At 48.0% G+C, this 27,347-nt stretch overlaps 4 protein-coding genes across 4 annotated transcripts; 2 read left to right on the top strand and 2 right to left on the bottom strand.

The window, feature by feature from the left end:
* Positions 1–791: 791 nt before the first annotated feature.
* On the bottom strand, positions 792–9,127 carry LOC131289894 (mitochondrial proton/calcium exchanger protein). The gene is made up of 6 exons (XM_058319234.1): positions 8,648–9,127; positions 2,319–4,168; positions 1,985–2,230; positions 1,798–1,902; positions 1,466–1,723; positions 792–1,050 (listed from the first exon to the last, which is right to left on the bottom strand). Exons 1-6 carry the CDS (start codon positions 8,712–8,714, stop codon positions 838–840), a joined length of 2,739 nt encoding a protein of 912 aa, XP_058175217.1. The 5' UTR covers positions 8,715–9,127; the 3' UTR covers positions 792–837.
* Positions 9,128–9,719: 592 nt separating this feature from the next.
* Positions 9,720–10,416, top strand: LOC131287907 (U6 snRNA-associated Sm-like protein LSm1). Its single transcript, XM_058316999.1, has 3 exons — positions 9,720–9,856; positions 9,941–10,125; positions 10,195–10,416. The coding sequence occupies exons 1-3, from the start codon at positions 9,808–9,810 to the stop codon at positions 10,363–10,365; spliced, it is 405 nt and encodes a 134-aa protein (XP_058172982.1). The 5' UTR covers positions 9,720–9,807; the 3' UTR covers positions 10,366–10,416.
* A 538-nt stretch (positions 10,417–10,954) lies between these two features.
* LOC131284395 (nuclear pore complex protein DDB_G0274915) lies at positions 10,955–15,672 on the bottom strand. Its single transcript, XM_058313250.1, has 8 exons — positions 15,533–15,672; positions 15,284–15,459; positions 14,226–15,223; positions 13,385–14,021; positions 12,962–13,306; positions 12,618–12,907; positions 11,297–11,694; positions 10,955–11,216 (listed from the first exon to the last, which is right to left on the bottom strand). The coding sequence occupies exons 1-8, from the start codon at positions 15,670–15,672 to the stop codon at positions 10,955–10,957; spliced, it is 3,246 nt and encodes a 1,081-aa protein (XP_058169233.1).
* A 918-nt stretch (positions 15,673–16,590) lies between these two features.
* On the top strand, positions 16,591–20,654 carry LOC131287114 (exostosin-3). Its single transcript, XM_058316133.1, has 2 exons — positions 16,591–19,374; positions 20,221–20,654. The coding sequence occupies exons 1-2, from the start codon at positions 16,591–16,593 to the stop codon at positions 20,323–20,325; spliced, it is 2,889 nt and encodes a 962-aa protein (XP_058172116.1). The 3' UTR covers positions 20,326–20,654.
* Positions 20,655–27,347: the final 6,693 nt, after the last annotated feature.

Below are 27,347 nucleotides of genomic sequence, written 5' to 3' on the forward strand. Positions count from 1 at the left end.
GTTCGATTATCGAGTGTGATGGTTGATGTTTTGGTTAAGCAATTTGAATACTTTTGACCGTTACTCTAACGATCGGCGTACAAAAAATGGATTCTATTGTTCTGTATTTCATATAATCGATTGTGAGGGGAGAGAAAAGAACATTAAGCGAAACGAGACCCCATGCCTTTGTGGGGTGATGTTTTCGGTTGTCTCATGAAATAAAGCATACCCCAAGCCAATGATACACAAGGTTTAAACATTTCTAATAAATTATTCACTTTATTGTACAATAGGCTTATTTATGCGATCGTTCGTTCATTAGACGTTAAATTAGTTATGGTTTTATTTCCTTTCTATCGCCACAGCACCATTAATGATGATTGTTTCGCGTAAGCGTTCATCATATTCGTTCCCATATGAAGTTGAGACCCGAAGGAAAAAACAGAAACCTTACAGGAAAGTACGACACCACAGGTGGATGAAGAACGGTTCCACGAACCGTCCAATACAACGAACGTATGGGTCAACTGGGAGCTATAAGGCGGCAGGAAAGACATTCGATGCGGATTCTGGACTAACGTAAATAAATGGGTCGCGTAGCGCGTATTTCAATTACGATCTATCTCTCTAGGCGGTTGTTTGTTTTTTGTTTGTTTGTTTGTACACATATTGTAAGACCTTCGAAATGTTCGTACTCTATTCATTTAGTACCACTCCTTCTGGTTCCCATCCTTTTTCTCCCCTTCGTTAACTCACTCGGCAGGATGCAGTGATCGTTTGCCTAACCACAGACCACACATCATCAGCCGATAACCGTTGTTTTCCGAGCACCCTTCAACGTGGCCGCTTGACGATTTAAACCGTTTTGTCCTTCGTTGCACCGGTTCCGGATTCGCTACGCACTACCGGTGGAGCAGGTACCTCGCTGGCCAATCCACCACCACCACCAACAACACCATCCATTCCACTTCCTCCTGCTGCTCCATTAATACTGGCATTTTTCTTACGCTCCTCGACCACCTTCTGCAGGGCATCCGCATTGATGATGGCCGTACCGTCGTCTAGCTGCTGCGAGGAGGGAAAGAGAAGGGAATGCAACGGATGAAAAGATCGTAATCTTGCATGTAGTGTACTAGTATGAAGCAGAAGATAGAGACACACAGAAATAGAGAGACAGAAAAGAAGGGGAGGCGAGGGGGCACAGCCAGTAGCATTTGTAGTTTCGGGTATTAGCCCTACGCTTATCGAACAATTAAGTCAAGCCGGATGATGAAGATGTGATCCAAAGGATCACCCTCTCTCTCTCAAGCAAAAAAGTGAGGATTCCTCTGAACAACAAAAGGCAGAACGCTCCGGGGTCGGTTCTTCACTTCGGAGGTGCCGTAGTTGACGAGGACGAAGGGGAGGACTTCGATGCTGATGGTGGTGGTAGTGGTGGTGGTGGCGTTGTCGATGGTATTGGTGGCAAAGCATCCGCACTGACCTGTCCGGTGGAAATCGCGGGCGGTGGCGGTGGCGCGAGGGCGCTCAGATCAGTTGCCTTGTCGGTCAGCTCGAGCAGCTTTTCCTTCTCCTTCTCTTTCTGCTCCTTTTGCTTCTCTTTGGCTTCCAGGCTCTTGGTGAGCGCCTTCTCGATCTTGTCCTCCGCCTCGAGCACCTCCTCCTTGTCGAGCAGATCGATCAGCTCGTCCACCTGTTTCGCGTTCAGCTTCACGTTCTCCTTGCCGATGGTTTCGATGACCTTTTGGCGGGGGGTGGGAAATAAGTAATTAGATCAGACCAATTGCCGAAGATGTTGTAGAACCGTTTGCTTACCTTCAACACATCCTCCACCTTAATTTGTCCATCCTGATCGTCGTCGATTTTGCCGAGAATTTTGGAAATCTGGTCTAACCGCGAGTCGTCCGTAACGTTCTTAATCTATATTGGCAGAAAAGGAAGAAAATATGTAAAAGTAATGTTTCTGGTAGATAGTGTATTCTACCTGGGTGGGTAGACGTACCTTCTTGATGGCGGACATCAGCTCATCTATCCGCACCAGTTCCTCTTCGGCCGCGGGCGGTACCTGCAGCCCATCGCTCTGTTCTGCCGCGTGCTTACGCTCCTTGAGTTGCTTCTCTTTGCGCTCCAGGTCCGTCAGTACCGTGTCCATTTTGTTGATCATCGAGTTGACCTTCTTGAACAGAAGCTTGGCGGCTCGCGATTCCTTCACCTGCACCTCTTCCTTGTTCTTGGCGGATGTGACAACCTGTGGGGAATGGAACCAAAGGGACACGTTTCGTTTCATCTCACATTCCGGATCCGACTATCCAGACGGCAAGGGAAAGTATACGAACCTCCTGCAGCTCCTGTACGTCCTCCTGATAGTCGGCAATTTCTTCCTTCAGGTCTCGCATTTCCTCCTTCTCTACCAGCAGCGACTTTTTGTTTTTGCCCAGCGTTTCCAGGGCATCGCCGAGCACCTCCAGGTCCACACTGGAGATCTCCTCGGCCGTTTGTGGCGGCTTTGGTAGCGGATCGAGAATGATCTTGGTTGCAGGTGCAGGCGCAAAGATAACCTCCGGTTGCTGCACAGCGCTTCCGGGGGCGGTCGTTTTTGGATCCGTACCGTCCGCCATCAGGATCGGTGCACCGTCGACCAGTTCCTGCTGTTCGCGCTGCTCCTTCTGCTTTTCTTTCTCCTCTTCGCGCTCCTCCAGGATGCGCCGTTGTTCCTCCTTGATAACCTCGATCTTCGTCTTGTTATCGATCTTACCCTCGCGCTCGCCGATCGCCGCCTTCGTGACGGTACCGACCGAGTCGGGCAGCGAGGAAATGGTCGCCTTCAGCTTGTCGCCGGTCGTAATGTGCTCCGGAAGCATCATAGCGCGGGAAAGTAACAGCAGCGACGGTGGAACCTTCTCGTTCAGACTGAGGTTTATCCATTCTTGCAGCTGCGACTTCAGCCGCTCTTCCGACGCACCATAGGCACGCATACCACGTGCCCGGCAGGCCGCTTGTAGCTCGGAGAGGTTCAACGACTCGATACCCTCCTTCTGGATGGTACGATCGTCCGCGGCGAGACTGCGCAGCTTCATGCGTAGCTGAAAGCGCAGCAAATTGGAAGTGCCAATGGGGGAAACCTCCACCACCCGGCATAGGGCCTGCAGCTGTGGGCGTGACAGTGAGTCGAGCGTAATTTCATCCTCAAACAGCTTGGAGAATTTCAGGATCTCCTCGTTGGACGCGGTAAAGTTGTCCGTCGTGCGGACGCGCGTAAAGAACTCGGTAAAATCCTTGGCCGCCTGCGACCGATGCTCCTTGTGTTGCACCGCCATATCGTCCAGCGTCTTCTGGAGGAATTTGGCCATTTCCAGCTTCACCTTGAACGTCTGCTTGAACTTGTCCTCCACGTCGGTGGATGTCTGGAACGTAGAGGGCAGCATGCCCGGGAACAGCTTGATCGCGAGTGGTAACAGCAGCTCCATGAACGGCACGATGATGAACACCGAAAACGGCACCAGCCGGAACAGATCCGAGGTCGTCCGAATAAGGAGCCGATGCTCGCGACGCGTCAACGTTTTACCGTTCAGCACACGCCACAGCAGCTTCCGGCTGATGTTGATGTCGATGAACAGCAAACGGAACCCGTGGTAGTAGTGCAACACTTCTGCCCATATCCGTTGCTTGAGTGTTTTCTTCACCACCGGCGCCGTCGCTACCACTGCCGCCCCTTGGGCCGCAGTCTGTGGCGTGGTGGCGTTGCTCGACGCTGTGCCTCCGGTAACATTTTCGCTACCGCTGGCCGCAGCCACGGTGGTACTGTCGGTGAACCCTTTCGTGACCGGTGCGCCATTAACCGTGCCAGCGGCGCTGCTCACCTTCCCGTTTGCCACCTGCTGTTCTTTCTCCTTCTCCTTTTGCGTCTGCTTTAACGTCTGTACGGTAACCTCGATCTTCGAGGATGGTTGCTCACGAAGCCAGCTCGTGGTGGAAATGCATCGGATCGTCTGTGGCGTTCCGTAGCCGAGGGCATCCAGCAGAACCAACCCACCACCGGGCTGCCGTACACCACCGGCGGCCGGTGTCCATGAGCTGGAGTTGCTTCCGAAGTTGGCGTTCCCCAGGCACACATAATCATACTGTGCGCTCAGGACACCGATCGGTCGCTTCGATCGATAGCTGGCGAATCGTACCCGGACATTGGCTAAAACGAAAAGAATGAGGAAAATTTAGATTCAAATAAAGTTAGGTAAAAGACTAGTTTGAGGTACGATTTATATGCGATGTTATTCCTAATCAACGATTCAACTAGAAAATTTAATTAATTTATATTTTACCATTACACCCCAACTCGCATCCTTTCTTTTCCACGAATTCATTTCAGTTCTTTAATATGCTTTTCACTGATGTACGAGCTGATCGCCCTAAATAACCCGATCGTGATCACTCATTTTTTCGATTGCAATGAAATAAACTTTACAAAACGTATGAAAACGAATAAAATGTACTCTAGTCACGCTCTTACCAAGATGTACCGGGATCGAGAAATGGCCAAGTACGAGCAGTGCCATCATTGTTTACTTTTCTTTCTCGCCACAAATAAAAATCGCGGAACAAAGCGATCTCGCGTGTTCACGGTTGCTACGATCCAGATAGGTCAGGTTTATTCCGATGCAACAGAAACTGGATGGGAGCAAAATCTAAACATCCGCAAAGTAGGCGAAAGTCCCCCTCGTCAACCACCGATGCGCCTATTGATGATTCTCTGTTTTTATTTTGCTCTAACGTGAATTGCCCTCTATCGCACAATGACGATCGAAAGAAAAAGGCAAGGTGCAAACAGAAGGGCCCCTGGATGATGGAGAAAATTGAAATGATTTCTGCACAGTCTTGCAGTCAGATGGGGCAGTCCGTTGGCGGGTGGGAAGCGGGAACTTATCGCCAACAAAAAACAACGCGCAACCACGCGAAGACACTCCGCGACACACACCGTCGCCACGATGCTGTTCGGTCGATACTGTGGGCATTGTGCGGTGCACTTGGCGTTGTTTCCCCCCGTAGACGACGACGACGACGACGACGAGTAGACAGTTGGACGACTTCCGTCCGTTTGTGGCTCGGATGTGTGCGTCTCATCTGTGTCGGACATGTCGATGTAAGTTCTAGCCGTACAGTACATCAGCTTTATTTATATTCCGCTTCAGCGTGTCTCGAAGACCAGGTTTCTCTTGCTCCGCCGGATGGATAGCAAAGGTTTTACCCCGAAGGGATCACGAAACCTGCGATACAATGAATCGACACTCAGGACTAATATGAAAACTTTCAACCTACTGGATGCTTCGGTCTCTGCAGTTGCATAAGATCGCTTTCTCCCTTTCTAGAAGGTATTACAAATTTGTTTACAATCGTTCCATATTCGTTATGAAACTCACCTCAAACCACATTTTCAGCTGTTTGCAATGTGCACAGGTTGAGCTGAGAAGCTGTTGGACTTGGTGTAAAATCTCTCGGTGTTGCTATGACAACAGCGTCGTAGCAATCGCCTTAATTTGGTCATTTATTTTCAAGTTGAACTTTCAAGCACCCTACACATTCCTCCAAAACCTTATGTTCCTAAACTACCTTTCGATTTAGGTGCTTAAATTAACCTTCACAATCCCGACAAACCTTATCAAAGGCTACGTCGCAGCAAATACACTGCCCGATATCTTAGCTGCGATAGCATCGAATCGGTTGCACGACCGGTGGCCATGCAATGCATTTTGATAACGTATTTCCACCCCAACACAGGGTGATGAGTATGAGCGAAGGAAAACAAGTCTACCGCTGGGTTGTTCCCAAATTATATCCCATCTGTGAAGAGTAAAACAAACAGAAAACAGTCACCCATTTCGTCAATGAACATCTCATGCGGGATGCTGAGATTGGTTTGTTTCTCCATTCAGTTCGCAGTTCGCGAATTGCGTCAAGTTACCGACTTGGCATTTTGTTTTTCGATTTGCTGCTCGCTTTCTTTTTGAGACAGACACATTGTCGGCTACCTTTCATTTCGTTTTTTTTGTACTAGTCCGCTTCTCAGCTGTCATTCAAAGCCGCACACCCTTATTTAAAGTGATGTGAAACTTTTCTTTCACGTACAATTCTCTCCTCTTGGAATCATTTTCCTTTTGGTAGGTGAATTGCGCTAAGACGACCGCTTTCTGGGTCAAGAGTTCAACGTTCTTCCTTCCCACGTTTTCGGCCGGTTCCCGGTTTGTGCGGTTGCGATGGGTTGGTAATTTGAGCTCGGGCATTACCCTAAGCGATCGTAATCGTATCCCTAATCAGCGCCGATGATTTAGAACGGAAAGTGAATCTTTTAAAAAATTGATTGAGCCTGTGTTTTGAGAAATAAAAGGAAAATTAAAAAGGGGAAAGCGTGCATCGTGATTCACCACCACCCGTTTGGTCGCGCTCCAATTCTTCTCGAGTGAAAGAAAAGACATATAATCAAACCTTCCCCCAAGCGAAGGTCAGGGATGATGATAACTAAGCATGCCGCGCTGCTCCCCGCTGAGTCGAAACGGCATCAAATCTCGTGCAGTAGGTGAGGTTTTTTCCTTTTTTTTGTTGTAGTTGTTTCGTTCGCGGCCTACTGCTCTACCCCTTCGCATGCCGTTGGGTTGGAAACCGCGGAAAGGCACGCGCTAAAACCGTGCTTAGCAACCTTCTCGCACACTAAATCACCTCCCAACAGCTGATCGTCACAGCGACCTGTCCGGCGTGTGTTGGTGTCCGTGCAAGCATGGCGGATGCTGTGGGATGTGGTTTCGCGGACGGGGAAGCAGACCGGTGCAGCAACGGGCAGTCGGGTTTGTATTCTCCGCACTTGGCTTCGGCTTCGTCGTTGCGAGTTTTCCTTTTTCTCGCCTAGCACCGCAACGCGCAGCTGATTGTGCCCAAGATGTTGAGGATAAAAAACCCACACTTAGCTATCCTCGCGCTAATACCGGGAAGGGGGGAGGAGACCGCAAATAAAAGGTTGTTGCATTTTCGTTGCAAAAAAGAAAGAAAATTATCTTCAGCAACGATCAAGACGGGGACGCTTATCTTAATGGATGTGGGTATGGGTGCTCGAACGAAATTACTCGCGCTTGGCAAATTCGTGTAAGTGGATTTTAATGATTGATGCAAGTGTCTATTTAATTTTGCAAACTGGTTGTTTGGCTCCAAGTCAAAACATGTATTTTTTTAACAGCCTTTATCGATTACCCTTTCATTTTATAGCAAAAAGCCAAGCAAGAAACTAGAATTATGGATAACAAAATGATTCCGGACGAAAATGGTAAGATGATCATTCATATTTACCAAAGAAGAGTTCAGGATTTTTTTTCTAGACATATGCGGATTGGCATACTTTACGACATCAAATTCCATAACTGTACCGTACAGATTATGTGTTCCTGAGAATAAATGCCAACTTCAACATTTCTACAAAACGGCTGACGATGCCGAAGGGCGCAAGGGCAAGGGCGCACTGGGTGTGGTGGTTGCGGTTATCATGCAAACCAGTTAAAACAAAGAGCAAACACCACGCGTAAGCGACGGTCACGGTCAAAGAGACGCGGCTCTTTCAAACCACTATCTTGACTTGTTCCAATAAGGAAAAAACTCGCTGATTTTTCAAGTGATTTTTCTACCCTGCAGCCCATGTGCGGCTCGGTGGTGGTTTGGCGAGTTTCGACGCTTCGAGTTTGACGATCATACGATCGTGGTTTCACTGTACCGGCGGGTGCCACACGGAAAGTGCCGTTGCGGCACAATTTGCACGCAATGTTTCGCGAAGCAAACCGGTTTGGAGTTTTTGTTTTCCTCTTGTAAGAGATTAATTTTCTCTTATGTTATTTTTACCTGGCCGATCCACCGAATGCGATCCATTAGAGCCCGGAGTCCTGACTAATCAACCTAAAAATCGCTCAGCAAAATTACATCATCCTCTTTCGACAGGGGCGAGTTTAAAACCGAAGAATCGCGTCCAAAGCGAAGAAGAGAAGAATCGTTCGATGACTAGTGTACGAATGTGTTTGTGTTTAGCAGCACACGCATGATGAAATATTCACGTTCTGCTTACTAATGCCTCACGATCGTGCTTCCGCCGCCCAACACGTGCGGTTTTGTCGTGCGTCTTCTTCCTCTGGTTATGTTTTCTAGCCGATTTTTCCTCATCATACGATTTGTGCCAGCGTGTACCGAGGACAAAGTTCAACCGCTATGGTGGTTCAACTAGAAGAACCGGTCGGTACTAGCTAGAAATCGAATGCAAGATCAGCATATGAACTTGACCGAGTCTCTGAGCTGCAAGTGGCAGCGGCATCATACGTGGAGGTGAGATTTATTTTGGTCGCGTCATGTGCGGCACAAAAAAAAGGGCCACATCCTCGGCGCCCAAAGTGGTGCGCATTTGTGCGAAATTGTCCCATCTCGCTGAAGTGTGTGCTTTTGCATTACGTAAACACGCAGGGATACGACGATTGTGGGCCGCCAAATGTCGGTCGTCCTGTTATCTCGAGCACTAGCAACACGACAGGGCTTGAGGACCACATGTTTGCGTTTGATAGGGATCTCCATTACACTAACTGAGCTGGCTAAAACGAAAGAGGGAAAAACGACTCCGATTCATGCACCTATCGCACTTGATACTTACGGTGAATGTTCCGGTAGTAGCGGTTCATGCCAATCAGCTGACTATGGTTTCTAAGCAGCAGACTCATCGTTAAGTATGATTGCACGATTTTCAAAACACTTCACCAAATGGTAACCAATGCACTACACTGGGATCACTGCATATGGAACAGGTAACTATAAAATGTACACCGCAAAAGGCGCTTCGGCCGATGGATGATTACAATCAGCAAATAGACTTCTCTGTTGCTGTTGCTGTTGCGGCAAATACAACGTCAGCCGCAATGTAACCTGGGATAGCGAGCTATTACAATGCGAAATTGAACACTGAAGATTTTGCTTCCAAACTAAAACCACTCGGTATTCAAAGGTGCTGACCTTTCTCTTTCAGAAAGGATGCTTCCTTTTCACTGCAATCTGGACGGTGTTTCGAACTAATGACGATAAAATATTGTTCACGGCTGTACGGAGGAAAATTTCCATCTCCCCAAATCCGGCCGAACTTTTCGCGTAGACTGAAGATAGTCGAACGATGATGGGGCTTTTGCGACGGACAGCATACACCAGGTCGTACTATTTTAGACGATAGCAACTTTCACTCAACACAAACTGTCAAATGCGACCTGAACCTCAAGCAAGACCTAGTAAACTTAAATTAACATTGGAACATTGAATGTTTAATTCCTAGCCATAGTAAATTTGGTTACAAGTGCTAGTTTTATGTTCAAGAAGTGGTTTACAGGAAGCATTAAGTAAAATATATGTTCGTCTAAAATGGACTTAACATAGCCTGTATTTCGTTAGGGCATGACATATCACCCGGTAAAAATGATAATTGTTAACAAAGTACGGAGTGAGGTTTAGAAGTTTACTTACATTTTTCATTGTAAAAATAGGAGACATAGATTATTGTGGAAATTATTATCGAGCCTTTCGTTCAACATAAAAGAGCATGTTTAGATATGTAATTTTAAATTTTCAATATAAGTTCGTGCGATTCGATTCCAATAACTACAGTCTATTTTCACTGGACCAAACGTTATCCTGACATTCCTGCACAAACATCAAATGTTTGTTTTGTTTACGTCCTTCCCGGCTCGGCAATCGATTCATTGTGTATAGTGTTTTCCAACAATTAACTATTGTATTTAATACTTTAATATACGTATACAAGCTCAAACAATGGATAATCCACTATTCGGAACCGCTCACATGCTTGATGAAGTGGACAGTAAGTTAAAATCATTCGAAATCAGCGTCCCCAATGTTCCTCCCCGATGTAGATACACATTCCTTTACGATTGTTTTCACGTAGAAAAACTCATGGTACTTCTTCACGACGGGCGAACACTGATCGGATACCTGCGAAGTGTGGATCAGTTTGCCAACCTGGTGCTGCACCGTACGATCGAGCGGATACACGTTGGCAACGAGTATGGCGATATCCAGCGTGGTGTTTTCATCATCCGTGGGGAGAATGTTGTGCTGCTAGGGGAAATCGTAAGTGTAACACATAAAGAGTTATGAAGAAAACTTTGGCTATGTCCCGTTCCTCCCTTTGTCCGCCAGGATCGCGAGAAGGAAAGCAGCCTCCCGTTGAGAGAAATCTCGGTCGATGATATCCTGGATGCACAGCGTCGGGAGCAGGAGGCCCGGCAGGAAAAGCATCGACTGGTTGCCAAGGCGCTGAAAGAGCGAGGACTTAACATGAATTCCGAGATGGCCCAGGACGAGTTTTAGTGATGTTTTACGAAGAAGAAATACATGTCAAACTTTTTTTCTAATTTTTTAAGTACCAACAATGATGTTGATCGTTTCGTTTCCCATTCGGATATCGAAAACTAGAGAAACTGCATTGCAATGCTGCAATTTGATTGTCTGAGATGTGTCATTTTTTATTGAGATATATAAAATTATAATCCTGTTATCCACTGTCCGATGGCATACTGTTGGACACAACTTGTGACGAAAACAAAAGTGTTCACTTAGCTGCGAAGTTTGTCATTTCGTGACTCATATTAAAATGTATCAAAAATTACTGATTTGATACGTACTAAACCTGCAAAAGTTGATCTTAAATTTTACTTTTTCGCCCTAGACTGGTATTATCTTGATAATAAGTAAGTATGCGACAGCTGCAAAATGCTGTCATGTCCAATATATTTTCGTTTTCATGCTATACTATTCCCACGTACGACGCAAAAGAATCAATGGGAAATATGTATAAATTTTGATTGACTGTTCCTCTTGTGGGGAAGGATTTTGTTTCCTTTCTCCGTATGTTGGGAAAAAAACGTTCGGATGAACAATACCTAGATGAACTGCGAAACTAGAGAGCCGTCTCGTCTAGCTCGGAATCACAGCCCGGAAAAACGGCCACCGTCTTCCGAGCCCCTTTGTCCGCGGTGGCTTCGGTAACATCATCTTTCGGTGGATCGTTACCGTTCATGCAGTACAGCAAACTTTCACTCATCTTCGACTCACTGAGCTGTTCGAGTCGCTCCGATGACGATTCGAAATCATCCGACTGGCTGGCAAACGACAGGTCAGCGGGACTTTCTGGCATCACACTGCGACTGAGCAGGTAATCTCTGAAGTGTGCAAAGAAAGGGAAAGAAAAATCCGAGTTATATAAGTCCAGGGAAGGCACCTTGAATCTTGAGACTCTTACCGAAAGGTGCTCGTCAACGAGCTGGACTCATGATCCCCATGCTTCGTGGAACCACCACCCATACCAACACCATTGCCACAACCATCAGCCATGTTACCTGTCGAATGGAGCGGTATCACTGGCGGCAGTCCCACCTCGTCCGCGATCCGGGGCAGGCCGGTGTCGTTGAGGAGCATCTTAAGGTTTGGATCGACGTGCGACGATAACGACGATGACGAAGATGCGGTCGAGATGGTTCCGGACGATGATCCGGCGATCGGCTCCAGATCCACCTCTTCGTCCTCCTCCCGGAGGCTGGAAAAGCTAGCGCAAGTCGTTGAAAGTTGCTGCTGATCGTTTCCATTCATCCCTCCTAGCAGTACGACCGGCTTGCGGGAACGTGGCGTCATGATCGATTCCTTAGAGATTGAGAAAGCATTAAGAACGGAAAATGGATAATGTAATTGAATTTTAAAAAATTAAGGCACAGGTAAATATATTACATTAACCTACAACCTCCGCGGGGGTCCGCGACAGCCGAGCGGTAGCGCCGGTTAGAAAATCGTCCCATGAGCGCCGGGGCTCACCACCTCGACGGCGTGGGTTCGAATCCCAACCGAGACCGGACCCTCCCCTGTACGAGAGGACTGACTATCCACGTACAACAGGGAATAAAGTCTCGTAAGCCCTTAAACGGGCAGGCATGACCAAGAGGTCGTTACGCCAAGAAGAAAGGAAAAACCTACAACCTACCGTATGTAACGCATTATAGAATGCTTTTGAAAATAAGTTTTCTCCGTAAAACATTTTCAAATTTAAAAAACGTTTCACAATATTTTTTTAAAATTTTTTAACATATGTTGTTCTAACACGAGCAGCGCATAAAAAGCAGCCAAAATTCTATTTTTCCTATACAGCGGTTACAAATTTAAAAAAAATATTTACACTTAAGGAAATATTGTTAATACGCCGAAAATTTAGCAGCTTAGAATATCCTGAACGTCATAGATATGTTTTTTAGGGAGAAGTATGTTTTCGTTCCTTTTGCACAAAATTTGGTATAACATATTGGTATATTACTGATTAAACATTTCAAATGCTATACAGTGTGAAGATTATTAACAAGAGTTTGCATAAATGTTTTAGCGCTCATTAACTCACGCACCAGAGGAAAACCATATTCATAGTTGCAGTTCATGCCAAAAGGTATAATTAAATTTACACTCAGAGCAGAAGCGATAAAAGCGGGGAGAAAAAGCGCACAGATAAAAGATAAAAGCAGATGGAAGAGTCCTGGGAAACGATGCGACGAAAAATGAAATGAATGGCACTGAACACCTACCTGCATGGATTTTGGCATCCTTTGTGTACTTTTCGTGATAGGGGACATGGAATTCCGCCCCCCTAGGGCGTTTGCAGGCCCGGGTGTGCTGGACAGATAGGTGGACGCCCAGCTGCCCCCCAATCCACCCACCGTTGTCGGTTCTAGCTGATCTATTTTACCATTCCATCCGCGCTGCCGATCAGCCGGACTTTCGGCGTACAGTTGCACCGTACTGGTTACGGTGGAGGGTAATGAAGGGGAACGCGATGAGGTCGGATAATCGATAAGGGTGCCAATTGATGGCTTCGCTGGGACGAGTTGCTTCGTAGCGGGCGAATTCAACAATAGTTCACTTGATCGACTGTTCTTCTTGCTCGCCTTGCTGTCGTTCCCGAACGGAAACCGTAGATTGCCCATCGACACTCCTTTGATGAGTTTGTTCTTGAAAAAGTTTATATTCATCCGAGCCTTCGTCGGGCCGGATGCGGGTTGTGTTTTCGGTTTCGCCCCATCGACCGTACGTTCCGCGTGTAGACGGTGATTTGTCGCTTGCTCCCGTCGGTGGTGTTTTTGGTACACGATCGCACTGAGATTCGGTTCCGAGCGATACCGAGAGCGTGTGTCACCCAGCGAAGATCCGGTACCGGGTGAGATCGTGTACCGGTCTTCCTCAATGTCGCTTAAACGCAATGTCCGCTCGCAGTCCTCTTCTTCTTCGTCCGCCTCGAAATCGTCCCTAGCTCCACCGGCCAGCAGTAGCTCATCGTTTGAAAAATAATCTTCACCATCATCATCGTCTTCGTCGTTGAATGCTCTCCCTGCACAACCATGACGAATACGGTGCAGTCGATGATCCTCTCGGACGTTATCCTCTTCCTCGCCAATGTCGTCATCTTCCTGCTCGACGAAATCTTCATCATCTTCCGGCGGTGGTGGCTCACCGTCTTCCAGCATCTCGCAGGCAACGATATCACCGCCAAAACGCACCATCGGAGCGGATTTCGGTCGACTCGGTTCGTCGGCTTTCTCCACGCGCGATCGTTTCCTTTCCGATGCTCCCGATTCCGAATCCTTCGTGGGACATCCTTTTGTGCTTGATCGTTCATCTGGCTCACCGGAAGATCGACGTTTTTGATCCCGTTCCGGTTGGTGATCGCTTGTGGTACTGCTGGAAGTGCTAGTGCTACTTCCAGAGCTATACGTTCGGGCCGGTACTACACCACCAGTTGCTTTCTGCTGCGACTGTGGCGTTCCACCGTTGCCCACCGAAGAAAGGGACAATGTTGACGATGAGGATGATGACACCGAGGAGCAGCGTTTCAAGCACGCTGGGCTGCCACTGGACGGAGAAGGAGAGGACGAGATAGGACTCTGGAAAAGAACGCGCTGCTTCGGACCACTGTAGTTGGCTCCGTTAGGCGTCTGTTAGGGGTCAGTCAAAGGGTTAGGCGTTAGCGATGAATTAATGATGGATGGTTTATGTATGAAAGTGGGTTAGTTTATGACGATAGACACACACACACACGCACACTCATGGTACATAGCGGGCAATCGGTGCAGTTAAAAATATATATTAACGAAGACATTCAACATTATCCTCTAGGAGAAAACATGATGACCACTCACCTGAAACGTTACCGGTGTTTGACTGCCACTTCCAGCGCCTCGCTTGGGAGTTCGGGACATCAGTGACTTGTGGAAAATGTGGCGCTTAATCGAATCCCCGATCGACCGTGGATACTTCATCCCGCCGGCACTTCCGGTACCAACCGACCCGGCCGAACCTCCGGCTGCATTTTTCTCCCTCAACATCAGCACCTGCAGTGGCGTACCGTACCCATTCTGGCGGTTGAACTTGCTCACCAGCTTCTTCTTTTTCGACGATTCCGGCAAACTCTGGATGTGCGCGTACAGCTGCGCCAGCGCCGTATCGGTGGAGTTCATGATGTGGGCCTCGGCCGTTTTCTCCCGATCGACGAACGTGTACACGGTGTTCGCTACCGAATCGGACGTGGTCGACTCGTTAAGGATGTGCTCGGGGGACATTGTTTTGCGGCGCTTCTGTTCCACAAAGTACGCCCGTATGTCGGTCGCCAGCTTGGCCGGGATGTGAAACAGGCGCAGGCCGGTTTTAATCATGAACCCAACGATGCCGGACATTTGCTGGGCCGTAGTGTGCAGAGCCTCGGGGCCAAGTTTCCGTGGGCAAATAAGATGAGGCGTGAAGAGGGTGGCCAGATTTTCGGCGGACATCTTGTTCGTGGCCTCGTACTGAATTGTGCGATTTAGTAGCTCGATAATGCAACGAAGCAGCGTGTTGTTTTCCTCGGGAAGCAACAACAACAGTAACTGTAGGGCGTTCAGCAGACGATCTTCTCGTCGGACCAACTGGGCGTCCTTGGAGTGGAACAAATCGGCCACCTGACAGTAGGCGGGGTAGTAGAGCTCCGTTAGGAGCGGTTCGGAGAGATCGGCTAGGAAACTTTTCAGCACACTTGCACAATCGTGTGCCGTGTAGTCGCCCTGGTCTAATGAAAATGGGGTGCTTTGAACAAGCAAGTTCTTTAGCTCATTTTGTCGCGAAACGGAACCGGTTTTACGGAAGATTCCTTCCTGAGAAATATCTGAAAAGAGCCCGTTATGGAAATCTTCATTCTATACTGGAGGAACTTTGCATCACTTACTTTCTTCCATCTCGAGGAACGCTATCAACTGTTTCAGGTCTTCTATGTTCTCCTTCGTCAGAGTCGTTTTCGCCGCTTCCGGCGATACCGCCTTCACCGACGTACATCCTTTGGCTTTCTTGTGGAATCCTTTCCATTTTTTAATCTTCTGCTTATCTAGTCCGGTTGGATCGTTTCTAATGGAGGAATTAAATCAAAACCATCATAAATCGCCACCGTCCATACCATTTCACTCAACATCTCACTTACTCGGTGTCGGTATTGAGGTCCAGTTCGAACGACAGGTGCATCCGGACCAGCGTAACAAACTGCTCCGGATGTTCATTCTGTAGGCGATTCGCAGTCTCTTGATCCAACCGCACCTTTATTGACTCTTCCACATCCGTCATATTCTACACCGCGAGGAAAAGCTTCCTCCGTTCGTGCGGTTTCAATAATCACCCCAAATGGTTGTTTTCTCGCTTCCCTGGCCGATGCAATTTGGGTTACGCTTCACTTTCTATCGGTGCGTAGAACACAAACATGGCACAGACAATCCCGCTGAGAATTAAATCCAACGTTTGCACATTCCTAACTAACGCCCATTGCACCGAGGAGACGTTGGGCCCGGAAGCTTAAGGAATACAAAGGATATCTACACTTCGGTGTTTATGAACGTATCCTAGATTCAGAAAATTGCGGTTTATTTTGTACCTGTAAACTGTCAAAATTTTAATTTTGAAAGCAGGCGGTTTGAAATGTCATTTTCTCTTCGATCGCTGTGGCAATCAACTGGGTATACTTGAACGGTGGTATGGATGACATAGGAAACTCATGATTAATTATTACTAAAATAGATTTGAGTTGTAAACTTAAAATAAGAATTATTTGAGCTCTTAGTTAGGGTTATTTGTTTTAAATCCCTTTGTTTTTAAAATAAGTCTTTTTTTTTCATCTGCATTGATTATTTGTCAACATTTGCCTAGCTGTCACATTCACCAAAACAAGAATCGCAGATCTTTGCAGAAGTTTTCTTTTTCTGCGAATCATCTGTACACTGCTCGCATCATGTTTTTGCTTTAAACAGTGCTTTAATGAACTAATTACCATTACCAGTGTAAAGTATTTAGATAAGGATACAACGTGGTTGTTAAGTGTACAGCAGTTTTTATGCATATCAACCCAGTGAGACAGACAACAGAGCAGTACGTGTTGAGGTGTTCTCCATCGGTGACCAGAGTACCAAATTTCTCCACTGATTAAATACGAAAACATGCGATAAAGCCCACCTTTAAGTCGTGCGTTGTTGTTGAGGCAGTATTCTCAGCATGACCAGCTACGATACACTCGGCGGTAGCGGAGGGGGAGTTCTCCCCGGCATCGGTGGTCTCTGGCATTGGTTCAAACATATGAAACTGTATCGTGTGATCCTGCTGGTGACGTTGTGTTTCCTGGTGGGGCCCTTCATTTTCTACCATCTACTGCAGGACGATGAATCCAACGCACCGCACAACGACATCCACCGGACACGGTCGCAGCTCGATACGTTTGAGGAAGTAAGCCCACTGAAAGCGGCCGATCTGAAGCTGCGAATCGATGAAATGTTGCGCATCAAAGGTACCGTTTCGCTGGAGTTACGCGACCTAGAATCACGGCGCCAGAAGCTCCAGTCAGACATCGGGCTGTACAATCAGAAGATCGATGAGCTGAAGCAAGAGCTCGCGCGCCAGCAGACGGAACTGGATCGATTGAAGATATCGGTTGAGCAGGCGCAGGTTGCCCAGCGGGAAGCGGTGCTCCGGAACACACCAGAGCTGGCACTACCCCGGGCCCTCTTTTCCGATTCGCTGCCTGTGGAACGACGCCCGATTGCGGTGGAACAAAGTCGGGCCTGCAAGATGAGCACCTGTTTTGATCACTCCCGGTGTAGTCTCACGTCTGGCTTTCCGGTGTACCTGTACGATCCCGACACGACCGTCGTTGTTAGCGAAGGGTACGATATCGATGGTTTCCTGAAAACCACCATCAAGCAAACGCTCGGTTATAACGCACATCTAACGACAGACCCGAAAAAGGCATGCGTATTTCTCGTGCTCATTGGGGAAGCCCTTCCCGAGCACGAAGTATTGAAGAACAATCGTTACAATACACCACAGGATAGGGCCGTGCCGGGTGGACCGATCCAGCAGTCCAGCCTAAACGCCACCCGACTAAGGATGCTCCCATTCTGGGGTGGTGATGGGCGGAATCACGTGCTGTTAAATTTTGCCCGTCGAGAAATTGGCACCAGCGCTGGGAATATGCTCCGTGGGACAACGGTGGACACCGGCAGGGCAATGGTCGTGCAATCGAGCTTCGAAGAGAGCCAGTTCCGACCCGGGTTCGATTTGATCTCGCCACCCATCCTCGGACCCCCGGGTGGGGACGTTTGGCAGGAATGTGTCCCGATGCTTCCCGCACGGCGCAAGTACTTGCTAAGCTTCCAGGGGGAACTGAACGGTCAGAATGGGTCGATGGGGGGAGAGATGGGACCGCGACTTCCCGGGACCGACGATACCGAGGCGGACACGGTGGACGAGTTTATCATCGAGCATCTGAAAGATATGTCCTCGGGAAGGACACAAGATCATTTTTTGCTACAGTTCGAGTGCGTCCCGGCGACGGAGCAGCGTAATCCGTCGAATGTTCGCGATTGGTCGCTCTGCGGAACGGACAATTCACGCAAATCGGTGTTGAAGGACTCCACCTTTGCACTGCTGCTGGCCCCGGGGGGCGGAAGCGTCAGTTCCACGCTGCTGCAAGCTCGTCTCTACGAAGCTCTACGTGCTGGAGCGATTCCTCTGATCTTGGGCGGCGATCAGGTGCAGCTACCGTACGCGGACACGATCGACTGGAGGCGTGTTGTGATCGCTCTTCCGAAGGCACGCATCACCGAACTTCATTTTCTGCTGCGAGCCATTCCCGATGCGGACCTACTGACGATGCGACGCCAGGGACGGTTGGTTTGGGAGCGCTACCTCAGCTCGGTGCAATCCACCGTCGACACGATCGTGGCGAGTCTGCGCGATCGCCTCGGAATGCCCCCGAAACCGGTGCCATCGGTGGTAGCGCACAGCGTATTCAACTCCTCGTTCATACCGCTCAAATCAGACCCTGTTATCGATACGGAACCGGAGGAATCGCTCGGACCGATCGAGCCACCGTACCCGAGCCCGGCCTTTCGGCGGAATTACACCGCCGCGTTGATGCAGTCGAGGGAAATGTGGAACGATTGGGCCGACCCGTTCGCACTCTATCCGCAGCTACCGTTCGATCCGGTGCTCCCGTCGGACGCGAAGTTTATCGGCTCCCATATGGGCTTCCGGCCGATCGGCAAGGGAGCGGGTGGAGCGGGTAAGGAGTTTGGCGAATCGCTCGGTGGCAACTATCCCCGGGAGCAGTTCACGATCGTTATTCTCACGTACGAACGGGAGCAGGTGCTGATGGATTCGCTCAGTCGACTGTACGGCCTGCCCTATCTGCACAAGGTGATTGTCGTGTGGAACTCGCCGAAGCCTCCGCTCGAGGACTTGCGGTGGCCAGATATCGGTGTGCCGGTGCACGTCGTTCGGGCGCCCCGGAACTCGCTCAACAATCGCTTCCTGCCGTTCGACGCGATCGAAACGGAGGCGGTCCTGTCGGTCGATGACGATGCACATCTGCGCCACGATGAGATCCTGTTCGGATTTCGTGTTTGGCGCGAGCACCGAGATCGTGTCGTCGGTTTCCCGGGTCGTTTCCACGCGTGGGACGTGAATACGCTGGACTCGTGGAACTACAATTCGAACTACAGCTGCGAGCTGAGCATGGTGCTGACCGGGGCCGCCTTTATTCACAAGTACTACACCTACCTGTACACGTACACGCTACCGCAGGCGATCCGGGACAAGGTGGACGAGTACATGAATTGCGAGGACATTGCGATGAACTTCCTGGTGTCGCACGTAACGCGCAAACCCCCAGTCAAGGTGACCTCCCGGTGGACGTTCCGATGTCCCGGTTGTCCGGTATCGCTCAGCGAGGACGATACGCACTTTCAGGAGCGACACAAGTGCATAAACTTCTTCACCAAGGTAAGAGAGGGTACTTGCAATTTATTAGATCATCTTAAACCTCGCTCGAGTAGGAAATTACGAGTAGAAATCGTAGTACGCACGCTCTCGGTTGGTTTCCAGTATGGTAGGCGAGCAACTGCCCGACGTTGATGGTTTACAATCGTTTAAAAGCTCTTCGTTTGACTTGCTTTTTCGTTTTTTCTGCTCAGTTGAGCTCATGGAATCGACTGACGAAGATTCTGTGCTACTCTCGTCGCTTTTTTGATCCCTGTTCGAATTGATTATTAGATTGGATTTAGTTTCCGCAGGTTTTTCATCCGAATCGGTGATTCTTAACGCTGTCGGTATGATCGTTTCATATGGTGGAATATGTTCTCCCGCTTGTATCGCTTTGGGAATGATGACGAACATTACATCGTTATCTTCGTATGGAAACCGTTTGCCTCCTGATGCGATTCTCTTGAGCCCCCTTTTCACGGTCTGTGTTAGCTTTTGCAACTTCTTCATATTTTGAAGCTCCATGCTGACTTTTGTAAATGATTTTGACAGATAAATGATTTATTGTTTTCGATTGCGTTTTCTCTCAATTAAGTTGTTCTCTAAACGGTTTTTAAGCACACTTGGATGGTTGTTTTATGTATTCTTCTGAACTGATTTTCAAATTAACTGATGTGTTCATGGGATAGAATGAGAAAGCTTGCATTTTTCGAGAAATTCGCCACTTTGTTTTTTTTTTAGTTTTTTGTCTATTCGTTAAAATTGCTATCTAATAATTTTCGTTTGCGATTGCGGATCCTTTAATAACAGTTTTTGTTTCCGTCAAAGTGGAGAATTTAATTTTTTATGTAACTTTGTTCTTTGCAGGTTTTCGGCTACACTCCACTACTCAACACTCAGTACCGGGCAGACTCGATCCTGTTCAAAACGCGAATACCACATGACAAACAGAAATGCTTCAAGTTTATCTAAACGCGTACTGCCGCGTCCAGCAAATCCTCACATTCAATGATTTACTCCGTCCGTCGTCGTACCGATTAAGACCGGAACGTGGCGCATTTGTTCCAGAGAACCACTACGCAATAATTACTTGACCACCCGCAATACTACCCGCTTCGTTGGGTTACTTTTACAAGACATGATTCGTAAAGAATCGCAACAATATTATTGCACTCACTACGAATAGGACAACAGTGTCGGTCTGATACCGTTAACCGTGCACCAATTAGGTTATTTTTATCACTTGACTGTAAAAGATGCCATGTGTAGTAATTTAGGACCAGCTATGGAAACTGTAATCGACATACAAGCGCGACACGTAACCATTTGCCGTTCGATTCATGCATACGTCATGTTACGTTCGCTCCGTTGCGTAGATTGAATGAAGCGGGGTGTCGTTTTCTATTGCAGCGAAAGTCGATGTTCGACCGGCACTGAAACCACAGACACATTGTTGTAAAAGCATTACTTTGTAGCATATAGGCTAGGCGAATGAAAATTAACCAATAATCACGACGTCGTGTAGATCATAATCTTAGCAATTCGATTGTTTTATCGATGTTCCTCTGCCCGATGGCAAGGAAAATGAATCCAAAACGGAAAAAGCAATGTTTAACGATGTAAGATGTTTCGTAAAAGAGCGGCGTAGTGAAAAACAACATTAGTCAACATAAGGCCAAGATCAAGGAGTTCGTTCGCAGACGACTTAGCCACGGTAGGGCGTTTTGGGTTAACTATGTTCCACCAAACCGGCACAACGAGTTTGTTTTGCTACCGGTGCACTTCGAGGCCATTCACCATAGTTCGTCGTTCCAGTGACTGACTACACTCTAATAGTCCTACACACCTTTTGACGTGCAACATAGCCAAGTTTAGTTTAGTTTAATTAAGTTTTAACTCTACATGTATCGTGTAGCCTTAGTGCGTGGTGCAGCTTTAAAGAATCAAGACAATTCTATTCCTGTACTCAATTTATTGTACTCGTGCGCGAAGAGTAATATTAAACGATACCAAGTGATTAAACCATAAAAAACAATTGTTTCATTTTTTTCTACCTGCATGTAGCGAAGAAACGGAAAATGACATATTGGTTGGTTGGAAACTAAAGCTTGCGGAATATTACAGGGATTTTCAGATGATATAATTAACAGCAGTAGCATTATTTCTTACTGCAGCATATGATATTCCAATTGAATCAGTTGATTTTATAACGCGATCATGTTTATTATGACTTTGTCAGTTGCAATTAGAATCATAGTAGGGGTTATCATGAAATCGTCGTTTCGTTTTAGCGGTCGCTAAAGGCGCTCATTCGTCGCTAAGGGTGCTCATTTGTTCATAATAATGAACTTTTAGCGACTGAAATGAACAAATGAGCACCTTTAGCGACCGCTAAAACGAAACGACGATTTCATGATAACCCCTAGTAGTTGATATTATAATCCTGGTACAGCAGCTTGGCCGAAGTATGCAACTAGCCGTTGCTGCATAATAATTCATTCATTCGGGTTCATCCGGGTTCATCCGGTTCATCCGGTTCATCCGAGTTCATCTGGTTCATCCGGGTTCATCCGGTTCATCCGAGTTCATCTGGTTCATCTGGTTCATCCGGGTTCATCTGGTTCATCCGGGTTCATCCGGTTCATCCGAGTTCATCCGGGTTCATCCGAGTTCATCTGGTTCATCCGGTTCATCCGGGTTCATCCGGGTTCATCCGAGTTCATCCGTGTTCATCCGAGTTCATCTGGTTCATCCGGTTCATCCAGATTCATCCGGGTTTATCCAGATTCATCCGGTTCATCTGGGTTCATCCAGTTAATCCGGGTTCATCTGCTTCATCTGGGTTCATCCGGTTCATCCGAATTCATGCGGTTCATCCGGGTTCATTCGAATTTAACCGGTTCATCCGGGTTCATCCGGTTTATCCGGATTCAACTGGATTCAACTGGATAGGAATTGGATTCGGTTCATCCGGATTCATCCGGATCGAATCGATAGAAGCACTAAGGATTCATTGGTGATGAACCGGTTGAATCCGGTTGAATGCGGGGTGCTTCTATCGATTATGGAACCAATGAATGTTTCCGAGCAATATTGTTCTTCTTCTTCTTCTTCTTCGGCGATGAATTGAAGGTATTAAATCCAGCTTCCTGGGCCTTCGCAAGCTAACCTGGAGACATAGACCTCTATTGGTTAAGGACCGGCTACTAAGGCCATATGTCCTGATTTTCTGTGTTATTCTGATTTTCTGTGTGCGTCACATTTTGACTGCGACCAAGCGGCCAGGAGCACTGCTACCCAAACACTCTAGTGCACAGTCAAATTGTGGCTGTTTCACCCGCCGTCACGTAAGCAATATTTCCTTCCGTTTGTCAGATCACACGAACTTGTGGTCCGCTTGATTACTCAAACAGCACGAGATGTGCGGCAGCTAGGATTTATCTGACTTGAGCTCCATGCATGCACGATGCATCGAACAAAGCTGGAGAACAGTGAATCAAAACGGAACTTGTCGAACTAATCGATTTTACTGCGCATTCGCGACCTACTTATGCAGAGATGGAGACCTGTGCTAGTTGCATACTTCACTCAAGTATAAATTGCAGTGGAAAGAAAATCGGAACTGGTCGTGCCTGATTCCGATTTTGAGGAAGGAATGTATCTGTCAAACGCGTTTGGCAGAAAACTTCTGGAAAAATATGACAGATACATTCCTCATCTAATAAGGGTAGTTTCAACTGACAAAGCTCTGATAAACATGATCGCGTTATAAAATCAACTGATTCAATTGGAATATCATATGCTACAGTTAGAAATAATGTTATGATATCATCTGAAAATCCCTGTAACTTCCTCGTTTCCCTAGACATCATAGTTGAAAACGATAGGTTAAAGATATCCTTCTGCTGTATTACAATAATATTACGAAGATAAACCTCAGACTTGAATACAACAGTGTTAAACGATTGAAACGACTCGCGCGCGGCTTGCATTCAAGTGCTTCAGGAACGTTGTGTGAAAATTCGTCAAAGCGGAAGTTAATGCCTCATCCTCTCGCCATCTGGTGTGCTGTGCAGGAGAGAGCCTGCAGGCGAGATTGGGACAGCGTGCGTTTCCTGGTGCGCGCGAAAGAGTCAATTGAAAATCGATCCTGTCAAATGTGCAAACTTTCACCGGATTGATAGTGCACTAGAATAAGCGAGGGAGAGTAAGAGAGAGAGAGAGAGTGAATGAACGAGACAGAAGTTTTGATACGATCTTCCAAAAGGATACTGGCAGGCGGGAGCTTGTTAGGGTTGATGGAGGGTTGGTGGATTGGGAAGAAACGTGCAGTAATTCTCATCATGAGGTCCTCTCTTTTTCTCCTAAACATACTTCTCGTGTTCTTTATAGTCTGCGCACACGGCAGACAAAAGTGACACAGCACGGAGTATTCGCACACGGGGACAAATACTTTGGAGGAGGTTACTTGAATTTGAAAGTAAATTATGGGAAAATTCCTCATTTACTCTTTTACCTAATGCTAGTTTTGTAACGAATTAGAAGAAAGTCCTGGTGTTTTCTTGTGTAAAGCGGCCTGGTGTTTTCCTATTCTCTACCTAGTATCTTCTTCTTCTGCCACCTCGTAGCAAACTTTGCAAAGAGCGATCTTTGCATCGAAATTTTGTGCAATTAAATTGACAATAGGAGTCAGAGAATTTTGCTACAATTGGTAGCATCCAAATTTTAGACGTTAGCCGAAGTTGGCCCCGATCTTCGCGTGTGCCCTTCGTGCTGGGTTCACCGTTGTCCGTCGTGTGCGCATCCCATTACGGTCGCAGGCGGTGGAAAACCTTCCCGGCGGTGCGCTGGAAACTGTGTGCTGGAGAGAGCGGGAAGAAACTTGACTCCGAGAGCGCCACACTGGCACTTGGCAGGCCGATTCCACCAGTCCCGGCCCTCAGCAGGGCGGACGGAGCCCATAGCGCTTGCACATTTCCCTGGCAAGGAGGCGATCGGCCCCTCGTCCAAAATTCCCGCACCGAACCGCGAGATGAGAGCGGCTGAGAGTCGAATTTCGGGGCGACCTGTACATTTTTCACTGGGCGCAGGGACTATCTCCGAACCTCGCTGGCCCTTCGGTGGCTCGGCGATGCTTCACTCACTCGTCACAGCCGTAACGGGACGGGAAGCAGCCGTTTTTGGTCTCGCGTTGCCAGTTTTATTACCACTTGTTCCAGTGGTTACTTTTCTTTTGTGTTCCCGTGAGTGCGTGTGTGAGTGTGCTTGAATTGTATGTGCGTGCAGGGCAATTGTGAAGCGAGAAATATGATTTGAGGTTTGCCAGGATGCGGTTGAAAATATCTAAACCACTGCGGGAAGAAAAATCGAAGTAAGCTGAGAAAAAAAAGGGTGTCCATCGATGGTGGGCTACATCGAAAGGTGAGCTAAGCAGCCCACAAACCCTCACGTCAGTGCTTCCTGTGATACTAACGCAAGATGCGGGCATTGTGGCCATTTTTCCTACTTTTCCTCGCCCATTGCGGGTGGGCGACAAACGATTTCTTTTCATTTCCCGTTGTGAAAACCACCAAAAACATATAGTGTTTGCGCGTGAAAAAAGTGGGTTATGCTGGGGAGAAGGAACGAGAGAAAGCGTGACACGCGAGAGCGAGAGAATGGAGAGGAAAAGTGTAAAGCGAAAGGCAGTGGTGTATACTAACCCCTAGCAGGCCAGTGTGTTGTTTCGAGCGCTGTGAAGGAATTCGGCAGGGCAGGAACCACTTATCCAGGACCACCCGAACCACGACGAGGGGCTGCTGCAACTTCCCATCCATCCCGGCCCTCCCCCGGGTGTGGGTGTAGCAGGTGCACAAACTGCCCTCGAAGCTATCGCGAGCAAGCGGGGAAAATCCCGCAAACCTGCTAACGGAAACCACCGTAACCGCCTGCTTTGCTTCGCTGGAAAAGTTGCGAGCGATGAAAATCGCTAGTAAGCGGTGGACGACCTCCTCGTATCATCGTGAAAAGTGCATACTACCGCAGCGCAGTAGGGCTGTATGGGAAATTACCGAGCGAATTTGGGCAGGCTGTCCCCGGATTGACGCCCTCCAGGCGTCGAGGACGAACGCGGGGGTTTTCTCTCTGCAGTAGAAACCGCGGCCCAGCCGGATGCAAAAACCTTTCCTGCCTTCGATTGTCCAACAGATTGGTCGTGTGTTGCCCTAGTGTGACCGTGGGAAAAAAACACACACATCCCTTGGTTCATCTCCAATAATCAACCTTCGGATGTCCTGTGTTTGAAACAATGGAGCGGAACGCAAAACGGTGCTGCAAAAGTGGGTTGGGAAAGGAGGATCCTTAAAATTGGCCAAGGAATCGGTGGACTTTTTTCTCCATAACATTTTTCAACCCCCCCCTTTCTTCCTCTGCTCTCTGGTGCTGCGAACTCTGCGCACGTTCGTGTGAATGTGTGCTGGCTGTGTGTTTGTGTGTGATTTTTCTTTCCATTGTTGCAATTCCCTGCTACGCTCATCTCCATGCCAGTGGGGCACTCCGAGGTACGAGCGAGAGAAGGGCAAACAAAGACGGAACGATGGGGGACCAAGAGCGGCCAAGTGACAGAGAGCGGGATGCAGGAGCATGAGAGCGAGCAAAGGACTCGATAGATACAAGAGACAACGTGCGAGCGTGTGTGCGAGGAATCCTGGGATTGTGCGCGCGCGGAAGGACCACGGCTGTGTGCCGCTGGAAGGATGGGGCCTACTGCCCACACACATACCGGATGTTCCGCTTGCTCCTAGGCAGGCTGGGCTCCCGCTGGGCCCTCCCGCTCGTCGTTGCAGTTCGGCCGCCAGGAGCTGCTGCACGACTCGACCGCTCATCTCGGGCTGTCGGGGACGGACGGTTCACACAAAGGGGTGGAACGAAGGGACAACTCCGTGGAGTCATTTTCGGCACGAGGCGTGACGGCGGTGGGAACCGGATGCTTGTGCGTAGCGGGTGTGTATGTGTGTGTGTGTGTGCGCGGGTATGTGGAATAATTTTACTTAGTGATGGAATTAGTGTCACGTTAGCCCGCACACTCCACGCTCCCTCTTCGGGCGAAGACGACGTTGAAGGAAGGAACGCGTTAATGGCGCAAGCTGTCCAAGGAATGATGGAAGCTAAAAGTGCCAGGACGACGGCTCAAAGATAGTGCCAGGACGACGGCCCATACCCGGTGTTACCAGTCCTTTGCACGGCTGGTAGCAGTTGCCGTGAGGAAGAGTGTCATAAAAACGGGGGATATAAAGAAGGTTAATAGATTCAAGGTGAGTGAAGATCACTCCCAGACCCGGCCTTCTCTTCCGACATCACTGACTTCCCGAACGCTGGCTCAAAATAAGATGGCCCTCCCGTTGTCCTTTCCTTGTTTTGCTCCCCCGCCCATTATACTTCCCGGTTGGTCACTCTGCATCTCTGCATCGGCTTCACGTTACGGTTTTATCTTCCGTTACCGACACTTTCGGGCTTGCAGGCTGACATCTTGCTTTTATTCCATTAACCTACTATCGAGCCGTGACCGTCCATACGGGAACCATATTGCAGGCTCCTCCGGCAGGGCGGGTGGACAGATTTAACAAATTAAATCATATCGGGTTGGCGTGGTCAGATGGTCACTGTTGCTGGTGAAAGCTTCTGCCGGGCCCGGGTTTTATCAGATTTGCTGTCATCATCGTTTGGTGGTGTAAAATTGATTTCTAACACAGGAGATCGATATCCTATCATCCTCTTACGATCATCAACAACGTGTTACTAGTTATTTAATCTATTTGATACCTCTTTGGTTTCTCAAAACATGGCATGGAAAATAACTAAAACTGCAATTATTGTAGTTTTTTTCCCAATTATTCTTTGGATTCTCTTAAGCCCACTCAATAAAGTGCCCTCCTTCTTCTAACGATGCACATATTTGTGTTTTCAAATAGATTTTGTTGTTGCCTGGCATCGTATACATACGTAATCAATTTTAT

Source organism: Anopheles ziemanni, chromosome 3, assembly GCF_943734765.1.
Source record: "Anopheles ziemanni chromosome 3, idAnoZiCoDA_A2_x.2, whole genome shotgun sequence".
Classification (NCBI taxonomy): domain Eukaryota; kingdom Metazoa; phylum Arthropoda; class Insecta; order Diptera; family Culicidae; genus Anopheles; species Anopheles ziemanni.